At 44.2% G+C, this 17,771-nt stretch overlaps 1 protein-coding gene across 3 annotated transcripts; it reads left to right on the forward strand.

Moving 5' to 3' along the window:
- Positions 1–490: 490 nt before the first annotated feature.
- On the forward strand, positions 491–17,020 carry fam131aa (family with sequence similarity 131 member Aa). 3 transcript variants are annotated; one of them, XM_061798562.1, is made up of 6 exons: positions 735–1,098; positions 1,237–1,407; positions 4,120–4,231; positions 5,379–5,555; positions 16,090–16,239; positions 16,355–17,020. In XM_061798562.1, exons 3-6 carry the CDS (start codon positions 4,141–4,143, stop codon positions 16,690–16,692), a joined length of 756 nt encoding a protein of 251 aa, XP_061654546.1. In that variant the 5' UTR covers positions 735–1,098; positions 1,237–1,407; positions 4,120–4,140; the 3' UTR covers positions 16,693–17,020. The 3 variants fall into 3 exon arrangements, with proteins under 3 accessions (XP_061654544.1, XP_061654546.1, XP_061654545.1); XM_061798560.1 differs by lacking the exons at positions 735–1,098; positions 1,237–1,407 and adding an exon at positions 491–512; XM_061798561.1 differs by lacking the exon at positions 1,237–1,407 and having other exon boundaries at positions 736–1,098.
- Positions 17,021–17,771: the final 751 nt, after the last annotated feature.

Consider the following 17,771-nt stretch of genomic DNA (forward strand, 5'->3'; position numbering starts at 1 on the left):
GGTGGGCAAGTAAAGCCTCATGAAGCACTGAGGCTTTCCTAACAAAAGACTTCTGTGACGGTGACATCTGGTGGACAACTGCAGCCATAGCAACCTTGAAAGAGCACGACTGAAGCACTGGCACTGTTTCCCATGGCAGCAATAAAAGTTCAGAAAGGTCTGTATGGTCAATACTCTCACTCTCCAAATCTCTATCTCCTCACAACTCAACTTGGAAGCATAACGATGCATTTTCTATAGCTAGTATGGCGCCAAACCACTCAAATCTGTCACGCTGTCATTGGCTCAGAATGCGTTGAAAACCCATTCTGAGCAAATGAAAAGCTTGGAAACATTTTGAAGGAATTGAAGCGCGAAGCGAAACAGCGATGACGTTCGAAGCTTCGAACGTCATCGCTCACGTGACACTGGTGTTTTGATACAAGCGTTTCGAATCACTGCGCTTCAGGAAGAGTGACACATGCTCCAAAGCCTCGCTATCATTTGCCCATCACTATCATTAGGTCAACATGGTATGTTTTACATGCTGTACACACATACATTTGCACACATATACGGTATATGGTGTAATTTCTGTGTTTTAAAAAAAACTGTTTTGGAGGGGGGCTGCACTGGATAAATTACATTTCTATTCATTTTAATGACGTGTGTGTGTGTGTGTGTGTGTGTGTGTGTGTGTGTGTGTGTGCGCGCGGGCGTGCGGGCGGGCGGGCGGGCGGGTGTGCGTCCTGTTGAATGCACCTACAATCTGCAAAGGGAAAAAAAAAAAATCAATAATAAAATATATTGCTCGCATGTTGGAGAAGAGAAGGAGGAGGTGAGGGTGTTGCAAAAGAGGGGGTACCGGAGAGGCGGGGTGTGCCCCCGCCTTGATGACGCTCGCCACATCGGGAGACATTTGGCCAGCCGAGCCATCCATGCAGCCTCCTCCTCCGACCGTGGCGGAAATCCGATGCCGGAGCGCGTGAAGATGCTCAGGGGGACGGCGTGACGTACGGCCGGAGGACAAACGCACTTTCCCCTCTCTTGGCATCTGTTGATCCGATTTGGTTTGGACGCCGCCGCGCTGCGCGTTACGATGAGCGATGTGATTTACAGGTAGGTGGTGGTGGTGCACGGATGGACGCAAGGCAGAGAGAGATGCGGGTGCAGGGAGGGGGGTGTGGGGGTAGCAGCGGAAGCTCCATCCCTGCGCCCCACTGCCTTGTTTTGGCCACGTAACTGCATCATTTGCAGGCCCTGACGCCACGCGTGTGCAGTCCTGCGGTACTTGAACGCACCATTTCCTCAACACATCGAGCAACCCCGCACGGAGGCGGCTCAGGCCGGCTTACCTGGAGCCCACTTGTTGGCCCTCCACCCTGCTGCACCGTGTGTGCGTGTGCTATTTCCAGGACACTTTATTAGGTGCACAATCCGCTATGACACCCATAGCAACACAAATTCTCTTTTTTTCGCTTATTCATTTCCAAATGTATTATTCTGGTTGCACTGCATTATAATGAGAGCTGTGGCCAATGTTGTGGCCATCTTTTTGTAAATATGATATTTGATTCCTTGATATCCAGTTTAAGGTCAATTTACTGTACTAGTACTCTTTGTCCTCACTAGTAAGACAATTCAACACACTAGTAGAACAACTCGAGCGCACTTAAGACTGTGTCTTAACTGTAATGTTTTTTTTTGCCCACTACTGTATTACATTTCTGCACTAGTAGGACATATTTGGCATACTAGTAGGACAACTACCTGTTGCTAGTGAGGCAAAACTGTACACTAGTTGACTTCTGCACACTACTAGTTCTAATAGTGAAGCACGAGATGTTAAGTAGTAGAATTTTATATTTAGTTATGTTTTATTAGATTTTATGTCACTAGTGGTACTAGTAGCAAGCAGTTGTCAACTAGTGCACAGTTTTGCATTAGTAGTTGCATGTAATTGTCCCACTAGTGTGCCAAAGTTGTCCTACTGGTGCTACTACTATACCTTTTGTCATCACTCATATGACAATTAAGCGCACTAGTAGAACGACTGTGTCATATTAGTGACATTTTTCTCCACTACTGCATGACATTTCTACACACTAGTAGGACAACTTTGGCATACTAGTAGGATAACTACATGTTACTAGTGAGGAAAAACTACTAGTGGCCATTTTGGTGCTACTAGTAGGGTCCATGAGGCTACTAGTGTGTGACACATGCCTACTAGTTGGGCTTAGTAGTGTTACTAGTAGAGTATAGTAGTCTTCTAGTAAGGTTAACTGCATACAAGTAGGTCAAAAGTGGCAGTACCTGTAGTAGTGGAAAAAATGTTGCTAGTAAGACACTCAGTCTACTATAGTGAGCTATATATTATACTATACTGTCTTACAAGTAAGGACAAAGAGTATACCGGTACATGGACCTTAAGCTGGATATTGAATAAATGATCAAATGATATTCCATAGCATACAGCATAATAAAATAAAATATGTAGTAAGAAAATATTCAGTATACATTTTTTTAAACATAAGACAAAGTGGGATGTGATTTAATTTATTCAAATTTTTTTTAGCAGCAGATTAAAAACAGGCTTTGCGTATACTGATTGAGATTGGTGTGATGAGGTAATAAATATTATGGCAACACTCAATCAAGGCACCATTTGTGACGTCAACTAGGTGTACCTAATCAAGTGGCCGGCATCATTATGACAGAGAAACGTAAAACTCTCGAGTCACCTTCCTAAGATAAATTTAGCACAAAATAATGACAAATAGGGCGAGGGGTAAGCCAGAGCCTAGCCCAGCCGACTTTGGGGCGAGAGATTCACACTCACATTCACACCTATTGACAATTTAGAGTCGTAAATGAGTTCATTTATTATGTAAATTAGCTGACTTGTGATGACAATTCGGCAAATTTCCCAACAGCTTACCTTTTGCCATATTATAAGAAATCAACAGCTAAGTTACTTTTACAAAATCTGTCCCCTTTAAGAAGGTGCTAATACACTATATACACACTGAAAAGACATAAAGTGTCCCTCAAATTCAGTTTCACACTAAGATGCCAGCAAAGCCCCTTTTAATAGGAAAATGGTGCATTGGTGCCAAGGAAGTATGTTTGAAGTGATACATCTCAACTGAGACACCAGCTTTGTATGTCGGAGTAAAGTTTAGCCTGGGTGGTTAGTGGAAGGTATGGAGAGTATGCTATCTTCCAGGGCATTTTGTCAAAATCAAATCATCTGCAAGTCATTAGTTTTTAAGCCTAATGTTGTGAGTTTGAAATCATATTTAGGTGTTTGGGGATCATAATGTGTGGTATATTTAGTTTCAACTAGTATTGCTTGGCTGGGTTTCTGTCTACTGATATAATGATGAGCTTGTTTCAATGTACTCACAAATGTACTTTTTGCTAGTGATGTTCGATACCGCCGATTTCCTTGCCGATCCGATTTCCTTGCCGATCCGATACTTAGTAAATTCGAGATGGTTTACCGATCCAATACCGAAACTTTGTGCAAATACGCCTCATTTGTCAAGTAATTAAAAAAAACAAAAGGGGTATTTCAAATCACAGATTCATAAAAAATACAAGCGATTCGAGTAATTTATTAATTTTAAACTCTGAAACTTGCTGTTTTATGTTAGTGGGTCATTTCCCACTGGAGTGTTCGGGATTCCAAGCTCGAATTGGTGGAGTCCAACCACAGGAGTTGTCGCACCCAGCAGCCATGTGCATCGTGGGTTAAGTAGCAGCGCTATTGCTTTTAATCGGGATTAGTGGGGAGCTGCTTATACGCCATATGCTTGAACCTCACCTCCCTGCACTCTGACCTTTGGGACAACCATTTGGCTGCAGGTTTAACAAGGAAATGTAGGACATGGACCAAGCTTTTAAAACACACCAAGCCGTAGTGGTTTGTGGTAAATTTTTAGTTTTACCCAGACGCCACATGTATGCCATGAGGCTGAGGTCGAGGAATAGAGAAAGGAGGGAAAGAAGGTGGAGGGAGGAAGAAGCGGTAAACGCCAGAAAGTCTGTTTTGCTTGATTTGTGTGTGTGTGTTCTGTTTTGTTTGTTTGTTTTTTTGGCTGACTTGTGACACTGATGTAATTTTATGACTTGCAGGTGAAATTCGAGGAGAGTGACATGATTCCAAAGTCAGGAAAATCTCCGGCGGACTCGCGAAAAAGTGTGGGCATCCATGAGTTTGCAGCGCTTGCCAGATCATCCCTGAACGGTAAAAAAATAATAAAAATAATTTAAAAAAAAAAAAAAAAAAAAACCACATATCTGCTCAGAGAACTACTGTATTGATAATATACTGTGTTCAATATTATTATGCATATAGAAATGATATTCAATGCTTATTTTTTCTGGGAATGTTTTTGGGTATGTGCCTGATTCAAGCACATATGACCCATTATCATTTTCCTACAATTGGTTAGTTAACATGTATTTATAATTTTTTTTTACATCTTTTTTATTCATTTACCTCATTAAATTATGTATTTATAGTAAATATTTAAATAACATGAATAAAACAAAGCATTTTAAATATACAGTACATGCTATTAATGTATTTTAAAAATCTGTACAATACAGTGGTGCCTTGAGATATGAGCTTAAATCATTTCGTGACCACGCGTGTCACTCGAATCATCTTACCAGCCTCCCCCCCCCCAAAAAGTTTGTAATGTGTTTTTTTTAAATAATAACAATCGCTCTTCCTAATATTGTACTTCATAAAAAATATATAGTAATAACATCATTAAATAGAATTTAAATAAATTAAATTTTTTTTGCAACATTTCTTTTACTTCTTTTACTCCGGGGCTGTATTACAGACCTACAGATGGATAGAGAAGGTCAAAATTCCTCAGTAAGCCGCAATAATTTTAACTGTTTTTTTTGCGGAGGATAAAGAATATGTCCCTCTGAGTATAGTTACATTGTCTGCGTACATGTGTTGCTCCACTGTTTGTGTTCAAATATCCATTGCATAAAGGTTCATAACTACCACAACATTGTTGCCAGTTTTGTTAGCCCGTCTGTGGCGTTTTGCATTGTGTGTGAGCATTAAGCTAACCTGATTTATCTAAAGCAAAGCGATGTGGTTGTAACTCTCTTTGTCTTATGTTTAGTTTGACAGGAACATAATCAGAGAGTGGGATTTACCATCTTGAAGCCTTTTTTGAAGAATTGTTGGCTTGTTGTTAAGCGAGTTGAGTTCACTGCCACCATACAGCGCTTGTAGTTCAAATTTTCGCTCACAATTGAAAGCAAAAAAAGTTGTCAACAACAACTCCTGTCTCGAAAAACTCCTAAGTGGGGTCACTCGTATCTCGAAGCAGCGCTGTAATTTGTAACACGTGGCCTGTGTGCAGGCATCTCTCAGGCAGTGAGGGACCATGTGACCAAGCCCACCTCCCTGGCCCAAGGCCGCGTGGCCCACCTCATCGAGTGGAAAGGGTGGCCCAAACCTGCGGACCCCCCACAGGCCGCCCACTTAAGCTCCTATTGCCACTTGAGCGAGGGCGAGAAGGAGGCCCGCTTCGCTGCAGGTACTTGACGCGCACACGCACACACACTAAGCGCTAACTAATTATTATTGTCCTTATTTTTCCCATATTATTTTTGAGGGAGAGCCTTGTAAAAAAAAATATTTTTTTCCCTCTTCACCTCTTCATAGCATTCACATGAATTATGTTAAAATTAGAATAAGTTAGTTGCAATATAATTCATAATGGCAATGGTTAATTCATTTATTTTAATTATGATACACATTTATATTTTTGGGTATCACTGTTCAATGCATGGTATTATTTATTTGGTAACAAGGAATTTTAAATGCAAGTGTTCATGGTAATGCTATTAAAATGAGAAGTAATTCAATGTAATATTGTAAAGATTTGTAATGGAAAATAAATTTTAGGCAATATTTATTTTTCACAGCATACCAATTAATACTATTCAAATTGCAGTAAATTAATTGATGTATTATTAATATTTGAAAAAAATGACTATCACATTTATTTTAATTATGATAGCCCCAATGCATTAAATCGCATCAACAAATCATTTCAAGTAAATGCATTCCCCTTAGTTGTATTAAAATTATAATAAGTTAATATAATTTTGGAATGAATATAATTATATATTTAATTATATATCATATGTCCATCCATCCATCCATTTTCTGTACCAGTTTATCCTCATATATGTATAAAAATCGTTTAGATCCTGTATATTTTTGGAGTGGATTTGGTTTGCAGTGAGCGAGCCAGCTGGCTGGGCAGCCGCCAAAGGCCATGCAAATGCAGTATATAAAAGCATACATGTTGTGTTTTACAACAATACTTCACAATATTTATAATGTTGAATGTGACTGTGGTCACTGTTGCCAAAATGTGTGCGACAGATGAACGCCACGTCGCAAGCCTGTGACGTTATAGTGACTGAACGGGACCCGCTTTCAAAATATCTTCTTCTCGTTTACTTGACCCACGTGACCCGCCCCCTCCTCTGTGGGGTTGTGACTCGTGAGTAGAGGGCCAACAATCCAGCGCTTGGTGAATTCTGCTTCATGATGATTGTAAGACCACCCCCACTTCGAATGAAATCAACGCGAGGTTGTTATGAATGCTTGGCCCGGCTGTTGAGATATTGCCATTCGCCAATGGCCAATCGGTACGGTGGCCTGGAAGTGCAAAACAATATAACACATTGTGAAACACTTTTACATTTTCAGAAAAAAAAATAACAAAAGCCGAAACACTTTTACATTTCAGAAAACACATCAACAAAAGCAGAAAGACTTTTAAAAAAGACGAAACAAATTACAAAAGACGAAACATCCGGTAAGAGAACGTCCCATTTCACACACATTCTTAGAAATCCCACGCCCTTTCTCGGCAAGACCCGCCCCACTTCAACATGATTGGCTCCTGCATCGCAGAAAGGGTAGCCTACGCACATGTAATGAGATATCAATCCCAAATACACTGAACAAAAATCTAAACTTATAAAAATATAAACTTTTGTTTTTGCTCCCAATTTTTTGTGAGCTGGACTCAAAAGATCTAAAACTTTTCCTCCCTCAAATATTGTTCACAAATCTGTCTAAATCTGTGTTAGTGAGCATTTCTCCTTAGTGGAGATAATCCATCCCACCTCACAGGTGTGGCATATCAAGATGCTGATTAGATAGCATGATTATTGTACAGGTGTGCCTTAGAATGGCCACAATAAAAGGCCACTCTGAAATGTGTAGTTTTTCTTTATTGTGGGGGTCAGAAAACCAGTCTGACCCCAATTTTCCCAATTTGTTATATTGTTTTGCACTTCCAGGGCACTGTAAATCAGAGCCGAGCTGTTTTCCATATTTAAAGTGGGGAAGATGAACGATCCGATCAGAGCAAAACTTATTTACATGTAGCATATTAATGAGAAATCCAGCCGTCTCAACTGCCAGGTGAAAAAGACTAGTAGGAGTAGAATAGCTTGAAAAAGGACATTCTGAGCATTTTCAACCCAAATTATCTTGCAAACCTGATGATTAATGATTATATATTTAGATATTTTAAAATCTGATGGCATGGGACCTTTGAATAGAGTATACATCTAATATAATAATTACATATTTGTAATACAGTATCAATATTCTACTTATAAACATCTTATTACAATTAAATTCACTTAATTATTTTAAACATCCATCCATCCATCCATTCTCTACCGCTTATCCGGGTCGGGTCGCGGGGGCAGTAGCTTCAGCAGGGACGCCCAGACTTCTCTCTCCCCAGCCACTTCATCCAGCTCTTCCGGGGGGATCCCGAGGCGTTCCCAGGCCAGCCGAAGGATGTAGTCTCTCCAGCGTGTCCTGGGACGTCCCCGGGGTCTCCTCCCGGTGGGACATGCCCGGAACACCTCACCAGGGAGGCGTCCGGGAGGCATCCGAATCAGATGCCCCAGCCACCTCATCTAGCTCCTCTCAATGCGGAGGAGCAGCGGCTCTACTCTGAGATCCTCCCGGATGACCGAGCTTCTCACCCTATCTCTAAGGGAGAGCCCGGACACCCTGCGGAGGAAACTCATTTCGGCCGCTGGTATCCGGGATCTTGTTCTTTCGGTCACGACCCACAGCTCATGACCATAGGTGAGGGTAGGAACGAAGATCGACCGGTAAATTGAGAGCTTCGCCTTTGGGCTTAGCTCTTTCTTTACCACAACGGACCGATACAAAGTCCGCATCACTGCAGACGCTGCACCGATCCGCCTGTCGATCGCCCGTTCCATTCTTCCCTCACTTGTGAACAAGACCCCAAGATACTTGAATTCCTCCACTTGGGGCAGGATCTCATCCCCGACCTGGAGAAGGCATGCCACCCTTTTCCGACTGAGGACCATGGTCTCAGATTTGGAGGTGCTGATTCTCATCCCAGCCGCTTCACACTCGGCTGCGAACTGCTCCAATGAGAGTTGGAGGTCACGGCTTGATGAAGCCAACAGAACCACATCATCTGCAAAAAGCAGAGATGCAATACTGAGGCCACCAAACCGGACCCCCTCTACGCCTCGGCTGCGCCTAGAAATTCTGTCCATAAAAGTTATGAACAGAATCGGCGACAAAGGGCAGCCTTGGCGGAGTCCAACCCTCACCGGGAACGAGTCCGACTTACTGCCGGATATGCGGACCAAACTCTGACTCCGGTCGTACAGGGACCGAACAGCCCGTATCAGGGGGTTCGGTACCCCATACTCCCGAAGCACTCTCCACAGGACTCCCCGAGGGACACGGTCGAACGCCTTCTCCAAGTCCACAAAACACATGTAGACTGGTTGGGCGAACTCCCATGCACCCTCGAGGACCCTGCCGAGGGTGTAGAGCTGGTCCACTGTTCCACGGCCAGGACGAAAACCACACTGCTCCTCCTGAATCTGAGATTCGACTTCCCGACGGACCCTCCTCTCCAGCACCCCTGAATAGACCTTACCAGGGAGGCTGAGTAGTGTGATCCCCCTGTAGTTGGAACACACCCTCCGGTCCCCCTTCTTAAAAAGGGGGACCACCACCCCAGTCTGCCAATCCAGAGGCACTGTCCCCGATGTCCACGCGATGTTGCAGAGGCGTGTCAACCAGGACAGCCCCACAACATCCAGAGCCTTTAGGAACTCCGGGCGAATCTCATCCACCCCCGGGGCCCTGCCACCGAGGAGCTTTTTAACTACCTCGGTGACCTCAAACCCAGAGATAGGAGAGCCCACCTTAGAGAACCCACACTCTGCTTCCCCATGGGAAGGCGTGTTGGTGGAATTGAGGAGTTCTTCGAAGTATTCTCCCCATCGACTCACAACGTCCCGAGTCGAGGTCAGCAGCGCCCCATCCCCACTATACACAGTGTTGGTGGTGCACTGCTTTCCTCTCCTGAGACGTCGGATGGTGGACCAGAATTTCCTCGAAGCCGTCCGGAAGTCTTTCTCCATGGCCTCACCGAACTCCTCCCATGCCCGGGTTTTTGCTTCAGCGACCACCAGAGCTGCATTCCGCTTGGCCAGTTGGTACCCATCAGCTGCCTCAGGAGTCCCACAGGCCAAAAAGGCCCGATAGGACTCCTTCTTCAGCTTGATGGCATCCCTCACCGTTGGTGTCCACCAACGGGTTCGGGGATTGCCGCCACGACAGGCACCGACCACCTTACGGCCACAGCTCCGGTCGGCCGCCTCAGCAATGGAGGCGCGGGACATGGTCCACTCGGACTCTATGTCCCCCGCCTCCCCCGGAACATGAGCAAAGTTCTGTCGGAGGTGGGAGTTGAAACTCCTTCTGACAGGGGATTCTGCCAGACGTTCCCAGCAGACCCTCACAATACGTTTGGGCCTGCCACGTCGGACCGGCATCTTCCCCCACCATCGGAGCCAAATCACCACCAGGTGGTGATCAGTTGACAGCTCCGCCCCTCTCTTCACCCGAGTGCCCAAGACATGCGGCCGCAAGTCCGATGACACGACCACAAAGTCGATCATCGAACTGCGACCTAGGGTGTCCTGGTGCCAAGTGCACGTGTGGACACCCTTATGCTTGAACATGGCGTTCGTTATGGACAATCCGTGACGAGCACAGAAGTCCAATAACAGAACACCGCTCGGGTTCTGATTGGGGGGGCCGTTCCTCCCAATCACGCCCTTCCAGGTCTCACTGTCATTGCCCACGTGAGCATTGAAGTCCCCCAACAGAACAATGGAGTCCCCAGCGGGAGCGCTCTCCAGCACCCCCTCCAAGGACTCCAAAAAGGGTGGGTACTCTGAACTGCTGTTTGGTGCATAGGCACAAACAACAGTCAGGACCCGTCCCCCCACCCGAAGGCGGAGGGAGGCTACCCTCTCGTCCACCGGGGTGAACCCCAACGTACAGGCGCCGAGCCGGGGGTCAATAAGTATACCCAGACCTGCTCGGCGCCTCTCACCATGGGCAACTCCAGAGTGGAAGAGAGTCCAACCCCTCTCGAGAGGACTGGTACCAGAGCCCAAGGTGTGTGTGGAGGTGAGTCCGACTATATCGAGTCGGAACTTCTCGACCTCACACACCAGCTCGGGCTCCTTCCCTGCCAGAGAGGTGACATTCCACGTCCCTAGAGCCAGCTTCTGTAGCCGGGGATCGGATCGCCAAGGTCCCCGCCTTCGGCCACCGCCCAGCTCACACTGCACCCGACCCCTATGGCCCCTCCCACAGGTGGTGAGCCCATGGGAAGGGGGACCCACGTTACCCTTTCGGGCTGTGCCCGGCCGGGCCCCATGGGTGCAGGCCCGGCCACCAGGCGCTCACCTTCGAGCCCCACCACCAGGCCTGGCTCCAGTGGGGGACCCCGGTGGCCCGCGTCCAGGCAAGGGAAAACGAAGTCCATTGTTTGTCATCATCATTCGGGGTCTTTGAGCCGTGCTTTGTCTGGTCCCTCACCTAGGACCTGTTTGTCATGGGTGACCCTGCCAGGGGCATAAAGCCCCAGACAACTTTGCTCCTAGGATCACTGGGACACACAAACCCCTCCACCACGACAAGGTGACGGCTCAAGGAGGGGTATTTTAAACATATACCTTTAAATACATAAGAAGATAATCATAACACTAAAATTCACATTAAAGCTAATAATGTTTTAAAAAGTCAGATGTAATAATTGAATCATTTATGGAGTATTTTACTTACTATCTAATGTCCATCGGTAATTTATTCAAAATTCACTATGGTAAAACGCAATACATTTCATTTTTTAAAATCTTATACCGTAACATTTCTGTTATCACTATTTTGTCATTATTAAAATACAGACAACTAAATATCTAGCCAATCGCAGGGCACATATAAACAACCATTCGCACTCACATTTAGACCTATGGGCAATTTAGAGTCCACAATCAACTTACCATCCATGTTTTTGGGATGTGGGAGGAAACCGGAGTGCCTGGAGAAAACCCACGCAGGCACGGGGAGAACATGCAAACTCCACACAGGCGGGGCCGGGGATTGAACCCCGGTCCTCAGAACTGTGAGGCAGACGCTCTAACCAGTCATCCACCGTGCCGTACAACAACTAAATATTTCCACAATATATTCTGCAATCGGTGACAAAGGGCAGCCTTGGCGGAGTCCAACCGTCACCGGAAACAAGTCCAATTTACTGCCGGCAATGCGGACCAAACTCTGACACCGGTCATACAGGGACCGAACAGCCCGTATCAGGGGGTTTGGTATCCCATACTCCCGAAGCACCCCCCACAGGACTCCCCGAGGGACACGGTCGAACGCCTTCTCCAAGTCCACAAAACACATGTTGGGCGAACTCCATGCACCCTCGAGGACCCTGCCAAGGGTGTAGAGCTGGTTTACTGTTCCACGGCCAAGATGAAAACCACACTGCTCCTCCTGAATCTGAAATTCGACTTCCTCTCCAGCACCCCTGAATAGACCTTACCAGGGAGGCTGAGGAGTGTGATCCCCCTGTAGTTTGTCACCGATTCGGTTCATAACTTTTATGGACAGAATTTCAAGGCGCAGCCGAGGCGTAGACAGGGTCCGGTTTGGTGGCCTCAGAATTGCATCTCTGCTTTTTGCAGATGATGTGGTTCTGTTGGCTTCATCAAGCCGTAATCTCCAACTCTCACTGGAAGTGTGAAGTGGCTGGGATGAGAATCAGCACCTCTAAATCTGAGACCATGGTCCTCAATCGGAAAAGGGTGGCGTGCCCTCTCAGGGTCGGGGATGAGATCCTGCACCCAAGTGGAGGAGCTCAAGTATCTTGGGGTCTTGTTCACGAGTGAGGGAAGAATGGAACGGGCTCGATGAAGTGGCTAGGGAGAGTGAAGTCTGGGCGTCCCTGCTAATGCTACTGCCCCCGCGACCCGACCTCGGATAAGCGGTAGAAAATCGATGGATGGATATTCTGCAATTTATATGAAGTGTATCATCACATTTAATGATGTTACTTATTGTAATGCAATTAAAGCTCGAGTAAATCTATTTTTAAAATGCTGCGATGTCTTAAGTAAGTATGTGGCTGCCTACTGTGTTTGATTGCGCTCGGGACGTACGTCCTTTTACTTAGTCGGGTTTAGCGGCGGCATCATCTGGCACACACAGACCTTCTGCCTAATCCCTTAAAAATCTCCCGAACCATAATGGCCGATCTTGGTGGCGAGCAGATGGCGGCGGTGGCTCGCTCTCAGAGAATCACTTGAGCGGCTTCTTGTTGTTTGGTCGTGACTCATACTCGTCCTCATCCTCAGCCGTGACGTTAGCCGCTTAGTTGGAGGAAAAAATGACAGCGCTCATCTGCAATCAAAACACTCGACAGTGTTTCCCAACTGTTAGTGAGCCAAGGCACTTATTTTATATGTGAAAAATCTCACGCATTCCGACAAATAAAAGTGTCACAAAAAGTATATTGTGATCCCCTGCAATGACCACCTATCCCGGTTCAGCAACGGTATATTACATTGGCTAGATTGATCGCACTATTGTTTGAATAACAAGAAGAAAGAAATATGTCCATATAATAAAAAGAAGAGCAGAAAATTGCAAAAAGATTATTCATTTTAAAATATATATTTCATTTTCAAAATATATATTTCCTAAAGTTTTAAACTTAACAACAGGTCCCATCCCGGAGTTTTAAACTTTGAAACGGGTTAATTTGACCCGCAGTATAGTATAAAAGCGAGGTTAGGTGCTGCTAGAGAAGCAACGTGACCCAATTGGAGTTTTTATACATTTAGAAAATATATATTTTCTTGAAAAAAAAATTAAACAGATCAATCTGGTTCACTTTAAATCATAAAACAGGTCAATTTGTCCCACAATAAAACAGCAGGGTAGAGTAACTTTTGGATTTTATCATACAACCCCAATTCCAATGAAGTTGTTCCAATGGGACGTTGTGTTAAACATAAATAAAACCAGAATACAATGATTTGCAAATCATGTTCAACCTATATTTAATTGAATACACAACAAAGACAAGATATTTAATGTTCAAACTGATAAACTATTGCTTTTAGCAAATAATCATGAACTGAGAAGTTTATGGCTGCAACACGTTCCAAAAAAGCTGGGACAGGGTCATGTTTACCATTGTGTTACATCATCTTTTCTTTTAACAAATTCAATAAATGTTTGGGAACTGAGGACACTAATTGTTGAAGCTTTGTAGGTGGAATTCTTTCCCATTCTTGCTTGATGTACAGCTTCAGCTGTTCAACAGTCCGGGGTCTACGTTGTCGTATTTTACGCTTCATAATGCACCACACATTTCGTCTGGACTGCAGGCAGGCCAGTCTAGTACCTGCACTCTTTTACTACGAAGCCACGCTGTTGTAACATGTGCAGAATGTGGTTTGGCATTGTCTTGCTGAGATAAGCAGGGGCGTCCATGAAAAAGACCTTGCTTGGATGGCAGCATATGTTTCTCTAAAACCTCTATGTACCTTTCAGCATTAATGTTTCCTTCACAGATGTGTAAGTTACCCATGCCATTGGCACTAACGCAGCCCCATACCATCACAGATGCTGGCTATTGAACTTTGCGTCCAGAACAGTCTGGATGGTTCTTTTCGTCTTTGGCCAGGAGGACACGACGTCCACAATTTCCAAGAACAATTTGAAATGTGGACTCGTCAAACCACAGAACACTTTTCCACTTTGCATCAGTCCATCTTAGATGAGCTTTGCATAGTAGAGTTTCAAGTTCCATTTACGGATGTAGCGCCGAACTGTATTTACTGACGTTGGTTTTCTGAAGTGTTCCTGAGCCCGTGTGGTGATATCCTTTACACATTGATACCTGCCGCTTACATGCAGTGATTTCTCCAGATTCTCTAACCCTTTTGATGATATTATGGACCGTAGGTGAGAAAATCCCTAAATTCCTTGCAATTGTATGTTGAGGAACATTGTCCTTAAACTGTTTTCTCATGCACTTGTTTCACAAAGAGGTGAACCTCGCCCCATCTTTGCTTATGAATGACTGAGCAATTCAGGGAAGCTCCTTTTATACCCAATCATGGCACCCACCTGTTCCCAATTAGCCTGTTCACCCGTGGGATGTTCCAAACAGGTGTTTGATGAGCATTCCTCAACTTTCTCAGTCTTTTTTGCCACCTGTCCCAGCTTTTTTGGAACGTGTTGCAGCCATAAAATTCTAAGTTAATGATTATTTGCTAATTATTTGAACATTACATATCTTGTCTTTGGAGTGTATTCAATTAAATATAGGTTGAACATGATTTGTAAATCATTGTATTCTGTTTTTATTTATGTTTAACACAACATCCCAACGTCATTGGCATTGGGGTTGTATATTAAAACACTTTTTCTTCTAGAGTTTTAAACCTAAAAATGTGTGGCAATGACCTGATTAAAACTTTATAATAGGTCAATTTGACCAGCTTCAGACTTTGAAACGAGGGTTAAGGATTAAGTCTTGGTAACGGAGCAACATGACCATTGTACTCTTTTTTTTTTTTTTTTTAACATTAAAAAAACCAACAACAACATTTTCTATAGTTTTAAACTTAACAACGGGTAAATTTCACCTGCTTTAAAAAATATTTATTCTGGAGTTTTCAGCTTTGAAACATGTCAATTTGACCCACTTCAAACTTGAACTAAAATGGGTCAGTTTGACTCATCTGAAACTATAAAATGGGTCAATTTGACCCGCAATATAACAGCAGGGCTAAGCTCTGGTAGAGGAGCAACGTGACTCTATTATTAGATTTTCTTTCTATATTTATGAAAAAATACTTATTTGTTGGAGTTTAAACATATCATATCAGACTGGCATTAGACTATAGAACGGTTCAATTTGACCCACAGTATAATTGCAGTGTTTTTACACCTTTGGATTTTTTTGTACATTTGAAAAAAAAATAAAAATCATTTTTAGCATTTTATATTTGAAAACGTGACGAATTGATCCGCTTCAAACTTTGGAATGGGTCAATTTGACCTGCCATATAATAGCTGGGTTAAGTGCTATTAAAGGAGCAACATGACAATGTTGTATTTGTTGTAAAGGGTGTATAGGATTTCTAAGAATGTCTGTGAAATGGGACGTTCCCTTTCCGGGTTTTCTCAATTGTAATTTGTTTTGCCTTTTGTTAATTTGTTTTCTGAAATGTAAAAGTGTTTCACAATTCGTTATGTTGTTTTACCCTTCCAGGCCACCGTAGGCATGGTGACGGCATCAGATTTTGTTTTTGTACACTGAAAAAAATAAAAAAACATTTTCAAGTTTTTAACCTACCAGCGAGTTCCATCCCAGTTTTAAACTTTCAAACATTTGACTCGCTATAAACTATGAAACAGGTCTCTTTGCCCCGCAGTATGACAGCAGGGCTGAGGTCTGGTAGCGAAGCAACGTGATTCTTATTGGAATTTTTGTATATATATTTAACTTAATAATGAGTCAGTCTGACACACAGTATCAAACTGACCAATATGACCAGCTTTAAACTGAGAAACGGGTCAATTTGACCATCAGTAAACCAGCAGGTCTAAACTCAAGTAGAGCATCAACTTAACTTCATGTATTTTTTGACTGACAGGCGTGGCAGAACAGTTTGCCATCGCTGAGGCCAAGCTGCGAGCGTGGGCGTCAGTGGACGAGGACGACGTGGACGAGGAAGAGGAAGACTCTAACGACGAGGACGCCAAAGCGGGCTCTCACGCCGACGTCACACCTCAGAGCACACCAGGTACACCAAAACCATTTCCATGTCATCTGCCATCATGCTGGCTCCGTCGCTGACCAAAAACCACCTTCCATCCATCCACCCACGCAGGTTTTCTGACTCTTTACTCCTCCCTTAGACGCCGCCCCATCCGAGCTTAAATCCGGAGCTCTGGTCCGGTCTGAACGGATTACCGAAGAGGGCGGCGGCAGCGAGGTGTGCGTCCACCACAAACCCGAGGGGAGGCCCAGTCGTTTCGATTCCTGCTACTCTACCTCGCACTCGGAATCTCCCGGAGAGGAGGAAGAGGAGGAAGAGGAGGAAGAGGATGAGGTTTTCCACGAAGCTCGGGTGTGGAGCTCCAGCGGCTTGCCGTTCGACCGGGCCTCCTCCGGGGTGGCGTCCCTGGATGAGGAAGACCAAGAGAACCAGGACGAAGGAGGAGGGAAGAAGGAAGATAAGGAGTATTTGATGTGATGTGTCGTCCATGTCTTTGATTGTGGAGATGACGTCATCTGTTTAGCTTTGCCTTGTGTCCTTCTTCTTCTTCTTCTTCTTCTTCTTCATCTCTGTCTCCCATCTATTGTCAGGCCAAAAGCACCACTGGAGAATTGCGAGCGGAATGTAACTGTCAGTTTTGTACATTTTATGGTGTCAAGTGTTGCTATGGCATTGTTTTTTCTATGGAATATTTTGTAGTGTTGTATTTTGTCAGGGTTAATGCTGTGTCACGTGGATGTTGATACTGAATGTCCTTGCACACTTCAAAATATAAGGTGATTTGTTTTCTGGGGGGAGCACACGAGAGTCTTGTCGTTTATTTCCCGGCAGCTTCAAACCAAAATTGCAAATGCGATCCAAAATGGCTGCTTCCACCTAAAATGGCCAACTTCTATTCAATTTAAGGCATGGGTTCTTTAGACTCCTTCATGCGTCCTGTTATGACAGACATGGCCACGCAATTTCGTGTAGATTGGTCAAACTGGTGTCAGGGGCTATTTTTCCAATTTGCAAAATTGAATTTTTTTTTCAAATTGACACCAAAATGGCCAACTTCCTGTTCAATTTCATACTTGAGTTCTTGAGACTTTTTTTTAGGCGCCGTTATGATAGACGTGCACCCAATGTCGTATGGATCGGTCAAACTAGTGTCAGGGGCTCATTTTAAACATTCGTGTAGCCAAACTGACCCAAAAACATTTTATTCAAACAAAAATTCCTGACTTCTTGTTCAATTTCTGGCATGGGTCCTTGAGACTTTTTTGTGCATCCTGTTATTATAGTCTACCAAATTTCATGCCGATTGGTCAAACTTGCGTCAGGGGAATATTTTTAAAATTTGTGTAAAGGGTCAAATTGACCCCAAAATGGTTGCTTTATATACTGTCTTGTTGTTCAATTCCAGGTATTGGTCTTTGAGAAATTTTGTGTGTCCTGTTATGCTAGACATGTCCACCCAATTAGGTGTCGATTGGCCAAACTGGTGCCAGGGCCTAATTTTTCAAATTCGCTTAAATGACCAAAGTGACCAAAAAATGGCTGCTTCAAACCAAAAT

This window comes from Phyllopteryx taeniolatus, chromosome 14 (genome assembly GCF_024500385.1).
Source record: "Phyllopteryx taeniolatus isolate TA_2022b chromosome 14, UOR_Ptae_1.2, whole genome shotgun sequence".
NCBI lineage: Eukaryota > Metazoa > Chordata > Actinopteri > Syngnathiformes > Syngnathidae > Phyllopteryx > Phyllopteryx taeniolatus.